This window comes from Lupinus angustifolius, chromosome LG10 (genome assembly GCF_001865875.1).
Source record: "Lupinus angustifolius cultivar Tanjil chromosome LG10, LupAngTanjil_v1.0, whole genome shotgun sequence".
Classification (NCBI taxonomy): domain Eukaryota; kingdom Viridiplantae; phylum Streptophyta; class Magnoliopsida; order Fabales; family Fabaceae; genus Lupinus; species Lupinus angustifolius.
The window spans coordinates 700056-711762 of NC_032018.1; the positions used below are offsets into that span (position 1 = coordinate 700056).

At 31.9% G+C, this 11707-nt stretch overlaps 1 protein-coding gene across 2 annotated transcripts; it reads left to right on the forward strand.

Annotated features, from left to right (window-relative positions):
* LOC109358697 (ethylene-responsive transcription factor RAP2-7-like) lies at positions 7190–11678 on the forward strand. 2 transcript variants are annotated; one of them, XM_019603090.1, is made up of 10 exons: positions 7190–8157; positions 8387–8412; positions 8531–8561; positions 8680–8767; positions 8852–8997; positions 9262–9306; positions 9422–9525; positions 9607–9731; positions 10260–10373; positions 11153–11678. In XM_019603090.1, the coding sequence occupies exons 1-10, from the start codon at positions 7655–7657 to the stop codon at positions 11426–11428; spliced, it is 1458 nt and encodes a 485-aa protein (XP_019458635.1). In that variant the 5' UTR covers positions 7190–7654; the 3' UTR covers positions 11429–11678. The 2 variants fall into 2 exon arrangements, with proteins under 2 accessions (XP_019458635.1, XP_019458636.1); XM_019603091.1 differs by lacking the exon at positions 9262–9306 and having other exon boundaries at positions 7191–8157.

Sequence of the window (11707 nt, forward strand, 5' to 3'; positions counted from 1 at the left end):
CACATGTCATGTTACAATTTATTGGATTCTCCTGTACCTAGAGGATCCAAATTAGTCTGCGCCTTATCTTGTTTACCTCTTTGCACGGCACAAGGCACACACAAATGGAATCAATCAATCATTATTATATAAGGAACAGTCTCACCACATCTACATAAACAGTATGATTCTTAAACCAATAATTCGACTTTAGGACACAGCAAATATTTATTTATTCACAACTACCCTACCTGCTATATTTTAATGGAATAATCAGAATAAAATAACATTAATGCTTTTATTAAAATAATGTGAAAAATTGAAAAGTTTGACAAAACCAAGGGATAAGATATTGAATAAAGGACTATTCCATGGAGAAGAGGCCTCCACGTTTCCTATGCTTAAACCTAGTACATCTTTGCCGACAACGTACCCATCCAAAAACAAAAGATAAACTAATATTACTTACTATACTTTTTTTATTTTATTATTACATTTTTCAAACTCTATAAAAATAAAAAGATAAAACCATAATCTAGACTGTAGTATTCTTGCACGTTAAACATTTGCAACTTGGAACGCAACTTACAATATGAAAGCAATCATAATATTTTATTTATTACACTTTAATAAAACTAACTAATTAGAGGTTATTTGCCAACATCTATGAAACATGAAGTGTCATAAAACTAATATATGTCATAAATAATATTTTATTTATTAAAGATTAATTTGTAATTGAGAAAGCTATCACTAATGCCTTTGTTCATGGACTAGCTAATTAGAGATTTAGAGGTTATTTGCCACCATCTATGAAACATGAAATGTGATATGAGGAAATTGATATGTGCTCTTTCTAAACCTTTATAGTCAAAGGAAAAGAATGTGATAATTTATTTATTAATAATCAATTTATAAGTGATATATAACTTTTGTTATCAGTAAACAAATTTAGTAAGAGAATGTAATGATTTAAGTGTTCAATAGGCAGGTAATGGGGTTTGCATCGTATGATTATGTAGGGAAATATTAAATAATTAATAAACTAACTAAGAATGGTACCTTTGCAACAAAGGTTAATTAAATCAATCCACTCTTCTTATAATGTTTGATCTTATTATTTGTCAGAATTACATGAATTTGTTTATCTTTAAGAATTGTGAGTGATTCGATCTTAAAATTCGAATTTTCAATCACGTAGGTTAACTCTTTTCTTTTACATATTTCCTTAAAATACATGAAAGACATCATTGATCACCGTATTCAAATTTTGGTTCCACGAAATCAAATTCTTTTTTTTTCCACAGACAATATTGAAACACAAGATGTTGCTTCCTACTTTGACGAACAAGTGTTGGTAACTTGCAATGCAGTTTAGGAACATGAAAAACATGCAATTGAAGTAGAGGGCCCAGCAATGGCGCGTGATGCATCTCTTTTTAACTGGTACTAGAGGACATGGAAAACCGAGGTTTCTCGTTTTAAAAAGTGGGGCCACCATTCCAAAACTAGTACCAACCATTGTTCTCTCTGTTCTTCCCAAAATGGCATCTTCACCAATTGGGTTAGTCTAGTACACATTTTTATATTGTCATTCATTTCTCCACACTATTTCTACTTCGATTTAATATGTATCTTCATCATTCATATATTAATTATTATGGACTTTCAAATAGAAGTATTACAAGTCAATAATAGATGATGTGTTCACATTGTAAAAACTTTATACAGTTAATTAATAGATTTTATACTTGTTGTACATTTACTATTGTTCTCTCACAGAAGTTCCACTCATGCTCTTGCATCATACGTCACTCAAGAATTTACTAATTAACTACTCATTTTCCTTTCAATTCCACTAATATCATTAAAAAAAATGTGTTGATTTAATGATGTAAGATCATATTAGATCTTTAGGATTATTAAAATATCAATGATTCGATTCTTAGTAGTAACACTTATTGAACGAGACAATCATGACTCCCGAAAGAAGGGGACTATTTTGTCTCTACACTTGTTAATACCAAAAACATTATAGACAAAATATTTGTCATTATATATAACAAGTATAGTGTGGAGGATCTTGCCATCTCAGCCATATTTCTGGTAGTTTAAAGCAATATCATTACACACTTGAAATTTTCATCGATCATATTTTTACTCGATTGGAATAATAGGGTCTAATCCAGGTGATTGGTCGTGGTCAAAGTACACTGTGTAATCAAATAAATTTCACAGTTAAGGGTAGATATATCCAATAAATAAAAACAATTGGGTCTAGTTCAACTCAAAAATTAATTTAAACTTTTTTAGTAATTGTAAAAATTTGAGAAAAACTCCAGTTTTAAAAAGTCCACATAAAATACTGGAATTTCATTTTTCTTATGCTAATATAAACATCTAGTGATCAATTTGGTCTAACTTTACAAAAAATAATAATCAAGCTGCTATCCTGTTAGGCGAGGTCATATAACATTAATAATAATAACAACAATAACAACAAAAGGTTCTATATATACTAGGTGATGAGATCAAATATACATTAAATTATACAAACATGTCTTAATAAAATAATTTTTATAAAAACTACTTTAATCAAAATCGTTAAGAGATACGACTATATCAAACTAAGAACAATTATTAACATAAACTAATAAAAAAAAGTTTATTTGATTGTCATTCTAAAATTCAGTTACTTCTTTATTGATTATAATAATGTGGAGACCAACATCTGTTAGTTCAAATGATACATATTTAATTCTCATTAAACAAGATTTTAGGTTCGAATCTTGTGGATGAATAAAATATTCGCTGGGAGAGTTAGTCTCACATACCTATGGAGATTCCCGGCTCGGACAAAATTGTCTCCGGCCGATGTGAGGATACTATCATAAAGACAAAAAAAATTACAATATTGGGGAGAGAGAAAAACAATTATACAGTAAAGTGAAGAAATAAATTGAAAATGGTATACTAGAAAAAAACAGTTCTGTTGAAAAAGTTAATGATAGTGATTTGAGTGATTTCCAACGTTATAATTTCTTACTTCTAGTATGGTCTAGGCATAAGTGTGTATGAAAATATTTGCAAAAAAAGTTTAATAAATATGTAGTATTGGGGTAAAGAAATTTATATTGTCAATATGGTGTTAATCATTTATTTACATTAATGTTATTTAAAAATCAACAATAATAACATATAAATGATGAATAATATTTTTTAGTATAAAAATTACACTATCATTGTTGCTTATTAAATTATTAAAGTAGGTGAAAATGCATGAATTCATCAATGTCTCTGCTAGTTGGGAAGTAAACAAGTCATTAATATTTATGAGTGCCATTCTAAAGTTTTTATATAGTAAGTATATTATTTATGATTTATATTACATTAATATTTAAAATTAATATAATTAGTATGTGAATGATATATTAATAATATAAAATTATTATACTATTTGACATGAATATTAAACTCGATAAATTATTATATTATGAGACATGAATATAAAATTATTATATCATCAATAATATACGTCTTCTGTGGCCAACTGTTGATTACTGAAACATGGAACGATTACACAATGTAATAGCTCAGTCATAGGAAACAAAGCAATATGAACCGTTGGATTAGAAACCTTGACCTAGAAAATGGGAGAGATAGTGTTAAGGAATATGTGTAGGAAAGGAATACATGTGTCAGTTAATAATTGGTTGAGAAACGAGCTCAAAAGGGAACCATTTTTTTCATTTTTGTCTTCTCATGGACCGGCTATAACCGGTTTCAATGTCAAATCATACTGAAAGGGGTTGCTTGTATGAGTCAAGTTACCCGAAATGGAAAACCATGTTACCAAAAGGTTTTAAGGTTGAAGTATTGCCTTAAGAAGAAGTAGATAATTGTGTGACAACAAAATTATATTATTTCACATATTTTCAAATTTTATTATTGCTATTGTTGAAGACCAACTATTAGGTGCCCCTTTTATATGTTTGACCTTATTAAAATCTTTGCTAGAGAGGAAAGTTGATGAAAGAAGAGTGGGACCTAAACTAAGCTTTCAACAATTATTTTCTTCCATGATTAGACAAGACACCTTATCTTAATTTATGTTATCAATTCATATGAAATGTCATGCTTGACCCTTTTGCTCAGCAATATACTCCGTCCATTTCTTATTTCTTTTTTTTTTATATGTTTGGTATACGAAGGAATATTGTGAGATTTGCAGGAGATAAATTTTAAAACATGTAACGTTTTTCTATCTTTATTTCGTGAAAATTCTTCTACCTTCCTATTAATCAGTCTAAATCTAGCAATAAATTATTTGATTTTGGTGATGCATGTATGTTTATTGTCTCTTAAATAAATATCAAAATCTGAGATAATTCTACCATTTTTGCTAATGCACTTGACTCATGTAGAAAATAAGTGCGAGTAGATTATTTTTTCCCCTTAATGCCATTATTTTACTTTTACTCATGGCAATAAATATTAGCACCATGATACTTCTTGGCAGCTATTGAAATTTTGTTTTGTGTATTGTACAAATGCCAACAAGCACTATTTTTTATAGATAAATTAATTGAATATGAAATCTTTCCAATATGTACAGTAACCGACACAACTAATTACTAAGTAACTTACTAACTTTTAATATTAGTTATCTATTTATGTTTATTAGATAAATATTTTTTTCCGGAAGTTTACAATTTTTAATTTTTTTGGGGTACAAATCTGAATAATAAACAAGACTAAGTCCTACGAAACCACATACCCATGACATTAGCAAACAACATAATTTTGAGCTGAATAGTAAAGGTAATAGAAGCTAAGACGTTGCTCCCATATTTGCTAGAAAGTCTGCATAAGAATTTTCTCCCTCAAGATGTGGCAACTGGCAAACACTAATCTTCCACGTACTCAAGCTTTAGAAGACTTTGGATGCTTAAAATAATGGCTGAGTAGTGATGATGAATCAGTATGGAAAGAAAATCGGATATGATCAATGAAATTGTGTCCATGGAATCAATATAGCATTGAACCTTTCTAAAGCCACAATCTCACACCAAGATTAATCCATATCACAACCTCATTAGCTCCCCATGAAAATTATTTGAGAATTCCATTCATCCCATAAAACCAGTTTCCTAATGAACTGCCATTAACATTAAGTGCAATAAAACCATCATCTTGTTCGTGCCATCTAACCATGTGTTGGATGGATGGAGATCACATGTCTCAACCCGTGTCCAATTTCCTGTCTTAAGCTAATCACATGTGATATGTGAATAAAAAAATTATTTTTAAAAATAAAAAGTAACACTCTGATTGACTTAGTATATGAAGTAGGACATTATTCGAGATAAGAAAAATCCTTGTCTATGTTGAATAATGAGCTGATGAATTGAAGTGGTGAGAAATGGGATAATCTTCTTCTATTCTGCCATGCAGAAAAAATTTCTATTACGTAGGACCACCAAAGTGTTGCTAAGAACATCTTATTATTATCCTTGCCATAATGCTTCACCCAATCAACGTTGTTATCATAATGGAAAAAATCAGTACTACTGAAACTCATAGCAATTTTTAATTAAATTCAAAATCGAGAAAACATATAAAAATTAAAATTTTGATAACAAGTCATATATATATATAATAAAATTTTATCTATAAGGTGATAAATATTATTGGTTATATAAAAAAATATATCTCATTTTAATTACAATTCTACTGAGGGAAATCACTATAGAATCCAAAAAGCAAATTTGATGTCAAAACTAAAGTTAAAATATTATCGATCATTTCATTTAATATCCTATTTTAGAATTGAAAGTTACTTTTCTTTTATTTTCCTCAAAAAAATGGTTAACAAAATGATTGAAAATAAACTTTGAATTTTATGAAATGATGAAGAAAAAAAGGAGTGCTAATTTTCAAAGGGTAATGAAAATGGGAAGAAATGAACTTAATAATATCTATGCTCGACAAGGATCATCTGTCTCAAACCATGTCTCATTCCTTGTCTCAAACTTATCACATTTTGTCACATGAATAAAAGAAAATTTCTAAAATAAAAAATAACAAAATCTCATATTTTGATTGGCTTTAGATATGAGTGGAATACCATTCATGATAGATGATCTCAACCCATGCTTGCTCTCTTAATAAGTCATATCCCTCCATAATTTAAAGGACGATATGTGAACATGGGCGGCACAACCATGAAATCTATAAATTTAAAGCATAAATAATTTTTTCTTGACTAAAGATACTTATATGTGACTTTAAGCATAATGTTAACAGTTCAAATAATTGTTGCTTCACCTAAAGAGGATTTTCAAAAACTAGAAATAATAAAATCTTACATAAAACTAACAATACCTAAACAAATATGAAATAAAATATTTATTATAAAATCATAATAAATTATTTTAATTACTTCATAAAAGTCTCAATCTAGAATTTGCTTTAGGCCTCGAAATATGTTTAGCTGCTGGATGTGTGAAGTGGTAGAGCATCTAAAAGAATTGAAGCTAGCCAAAAGTTAGAGTCACTTGAAGAGTGGTGCGTGCATTAGAGAATTGTGTGGGTGTGGTTATTCCTTAAGTTTACAAAAACTAGGACTCTTAGAGTTTGTACAAATTATGAAAGAAAATAAAAAAAAGAGGGCAAAAATTGTCACATCTTAATTATTCAAAAATTTCACACACTTTTGAATTGAAATGAGAACACATGCTATTGATAAGGATGTGAGGTACATTTTCTCATATATTTTATTTGTTATTGCTTATTGTGAATTAAAATTAAAACTAGTGATAGTACTTTTTATGGAGGGGAAACGGGTTGAAAATGAAAAATACACTTAGATTCATAACCATTGATCCAAAAACTAATAACTTGAATTTATCAACCTCACAAATTATTTTTTATCATAATATTAACCATCAAGTTTTTATGCACAATTGTTATACTTAGTTACTTATACTTCAGAGGAGTTAAATGCCTAGTAATCTTGTTCTTGTGTAGAAAATGTTTTTCCAAGTAATCTTGTTTACTATGAACGTTATTCAATCATTCACAAGAGTAGAATAAAACAAAAATAATGAAATGAAAAAAATCTGGTTTGAGTAGGCAATTTCAGTGACCGGTGACCGAAGCAACCAGTTGCAAGCATGAAAGAGAAAATGTTTATATATTCCGTCTCTTCTGAACCCTGCATTTGTTCCTTTCACCCATCCCATCTTTCTATCTCTCCCTTACAATGGAATCCAATTATCCATCATTTTTTCAACTCTCTCTCATTCTAACCTCATCGCCGTGTATTTGAACAACGTAACTGCGGTAACTAACTTCGTTTTCTCATTTTCTTTCTCCTTTTTCCGATCGCCGATAACATTTTCCGGCGTAGTCGTAGTTACTGAACTAGCTCCAATTTCTGTGTTCTTCTTCGATTTATGTTTGTTTATCGAAGAATCAGTTTTTGTTTCTAAAACTTTTTACGCATCTTCAACTGTTTTGCTTATGTTACTTGTAATCTATCGGAAAGATCATCGTCGTTGGAATCGTCCATCGCCGGAGATTTAGTAGCGAAATTAGTTTACTATTTCATCGTAAAGTGAAAAACTAATACTAAAAAAGAAATCAGAGTTCGACTCCTTGAAGATTAACTGCGATGTTGAATTTTAATTTGAATGCTGATTCAACTGAGAACGATGACTCAGTCGAGGTGTTGGAAAGGTTTCCAGAAGCTTCTTCTGGAACCTCGAATTCCTCAATCGTGAATGCGGACGGTTCCAGCAACGGAGGAGGTGACGTGGACTCGTGCTCCACACGCGCCGGTGGAGGAAGTGGCGTTTTCACCTTCGATTTCGGTATCATGACGGTGAAAGGCATGAACAACGTTGTGACGCCGACGAAGGAGCTGTTTCCGATGAGTTCTGGAAATTGGAAGATGCAACAACCGTCAACTTCGTCGTTGTTACCGGCGAGGAAGACTGGCGTGAATCTCTCATTAGATGATGGCGAAAACAGTGGGACGATGAAGATGGTTCAGGCTCAGAAACAAACGCCTCAACAACCGGTGAAGAAGAGTAGGAGAGGACCAAGGTCCCGGAGTTCACAGTACAGAGGAGTCACTTTCTATAGAAGGACCGGTCGTTGGGAATCACATATCTGGTTTGCACAATTCACATCATTTTTCTACTTGATTTCTGTTTTGATTTTCAGTTTATTGCATCTCTTGTATATTTTCCCTATTTTTAGGTCCTATGATAGAGATTACTGACAATGAAATATTAAATTATAATTTGCTGTGAAATTTGAATTTGGTCGTACTTGCTTGAATTCCACATCTGACTTTTTTTCCTTCCTTTTTTTGGTCTGTGTTTGTAATTGTTCTGTGTAGGGATTGCGGGAAACAAGTTTATTTAGGTATAATTTGTGTTTGTATTTCACTAATTTATTTTTAGATCTTTATTCTATTCTAAGCTTCTTTGCTATTTTTAGCTGTTTTTTGTTTTATTGATGAAATCGGTATTGGGGCTTGTAGGTGGATTTGATACCGCTGATGCTGCTGCTAGGTAAGAAATTACCGTACATGTTTAAAGTCAAGTTACTCTGTTATAGTTATTGTCTTACTGAGATGTGGATTTGATTGTCGTTCTTCTCAATTGTTGACTTGGATTTTCCATAATCTAGGGCCTATGATCGAGCTGCTATCAAGTTCCGGGGTGTTGATGCTGATATCAATTTCAATCTCATTGATTATGATGATGATCTTAAACAGGTTGGGAAATTACTAAGGTTTTGATGAATTTGAATATAGATGAACCATGCGAATAGATTTTCACCATTTTGTTAATGACGACAGATGAAAAATCTCTCCAAAGAGGAATTTGTGCACATACTACGTCGCCAAAGCACTGGTTTCTCTCGGGGGATCTCCAAATACAGAGGAGTGACACTTCATAAATGTGGCCGATGGGAAGCTCGAATGGGACAATTCCTTGGCAAAAAGTGAGAACCTACTTTTATGTATACTGAAACCGAACTAGTGGTCTATCTACTCTTATTGTAGGATTAGATATATAAGGATTATAGAGTAGTACGAATGCAAGTATCTATTGGCGTGCAAAGCTATCTGGTTTCAGCTTAGTTCTTAATGGATCTTTAGGCTTTTTGCCTTTTTCCGTGTTTGGAGAAACATGTCTAAGATGCCTGTTTCAAAGAAACAATTGGCAAAGGTGTTTTGGTTATAGAGATTGCAATGCTTTCGTGCAGGTATATATATCTTGGCCTATTCGACAACGAAGTAGAAGCTGCAAGGTCCTAATTACACATTAATTACTATTCTACTTGCATTGAATTTATTACCCTGATTTATCGAAGCTCATTAGGGTTCAACCAACACATGTCTCCCTTTTGATTTTCTGGAAATCAGGGCTTATGACAAGGCAGCTATCAAGTGCAATGGAAGGGAGGCAGTCACTAACTTTGAGCTAAGTACATATGAAAGCGACATGAAACCTGAAGCCATTAATGAAGGTAGTTTCATGACTTTCATCATACCAAGATCTCTACTGATACATTTGATTTCCAAGTGATTAATATCTGTCTTCAACACAGGTGTCAGTCACAATCTAGACCTCAATTTGGGCATAGCAACCCCGGGACATGGACCCAAAGAAAACAAGGGGCATCTTCAGTTCCAGCCCTTTCCTTACAACATGCACCCTGGAAGAAGTTCAAGGGTATATACAGTTGAAATTGAATTCTTGATTTACTTTATGGTTGCAAATAAAAGGGATCCTTTTACCTCAGCCCTTGATAAATAATTAAAAATGATAAAAACCTATTGAGAATCTAAGTCCATTATCTCTAAAAAGTATTAAATGTTTAGTTTTTTAATGAATACATACTTTTTTAGTTTCTTAACCTTAACCATTAGGGCCGAGTTTACGAAAACCCAATAAAAGGGGCAGAGATTTATTTCACAATTCACATTTTCGCACTTCATGCACTCATGCTAGGTTGCATAACACTCTGGAGAAAATGGTAGTTGTTGAGCAGATGTTTTTCATGGAACACCTGTAGTTAAATCTGGACCTACTTTCCTTTGAAGTTCTTTATCTTTCTGAAACATGTGGCTTCTGATATAGTTTTGTAATTAGTAACTTCCATTTGTATTAACATTTGGCTTCTGCTATAGTTCTGTAATTAGTAACTTCCATTTACATCTTAATTAGTTTTCATAAGTGGGTGGCTTTCTTTGTTTACAGATGGAGACCAATGTTAATTCAGTTATTGGTGACCCATCTTTGAAAAGGCTGGTTGTAACTGAAGAGCGTCCATTTGTTTGGAATGCCACATATTCCAGTTTTTTCCCCAATGAGGTGAGTTCTCATTCTGTATTCTTTAATTGACATTTAGAGTGTAGTACTTCATTAATTTGTGAATTCTAAACAATTGCCATCATTTCGTTGTTAGTAGCGTCTACATTAGAATTAGAAGGAGAGGTATTTTGATTTTGATACTAATGATCAAAGTTGAGTTTTATATTCAATCATATTGAGTCTTTACATGTGGTGACATTGATTTATGGATGAACATGATTTATTTATGATAAAATATTATAACACTATTAGATTATGTAGTTCACTCTATATAATGAGATAAAGACTTGATTGTTGTTGTATCTTTTTAATTCCTTTGCAATAACACAAAAGGGTTCTTTTATAACAAAGTACGAGTGTAATTGATTGATAAGAAGTGAAAATACTAGTGCAGTCCATAACTATCATGTGGGGTCAATAATAACTAACCATCCATTTATGTGCATTTGATAAACGTATTAACATCTTTTTTCCTCTTCTAGATACACAAGGCAATGACCATTTAATAAATGAGATGAATATGGAATCCGGTTAAGACTAAGAATTAGATGATAAAGTCAACGAAAGCATTGTGTAATATATCGACTAAACGTCACATTTATTAAGTAACTCTTGAATTCAAATAGTGGACTAAGTAGGTCAGTTATGTAATTATGCATTACTCACATGTCTACATTCTGGATTCACGGTTGGATTCTAATAGCATTATTTCCAATTTTGTGTCCTATGTGGAGGAGATTCTTGTTGATGTAAATAAAGATGGTTGAAACATTTCGCAGGAAAGAGCAGAAAGAATCGTCCCACATCCTTCTCAAGGACTACCCAACTGGTCGTGGCAAACGCAGGGTCAGGTCACAACTTCCCCAATGACACAGTTCTCTACAGCAGCATCATCAGGATTCTCACTTTCAACTACCTTTCCACCAACTGCAATATTTCCAACAAAATCCATGAACCCAATTCCTCAGAGTCTCTGTTTCACTTCATCCAACGCACCTGTTAGTAATGCACCTCAATATTATTACCACGTGAAATCCCCAGAGGCACCACCCTAGTCTTGCTCTTGCCCATCTCTCTCATTCTCGATATGGAAGGCAGAAGGCAAAGTGTAACAAGTGTTCGTATTCAAACTCTTTGTATAATTCAGTTCTTATCGATGTACACTAAATTTACATCTGATTCGCACGTTAAACTACTGTGCGCACATAATGTGTGAACAAAAACCCTAGTACTTCTTTAGAGCATTAGATCTGTCATAATTCTGTTTTACTCGAAATAAATAGTTGGTTGTCAATTATTTTGGTATTCGTTGAAAACTGGTCGATATAACTACT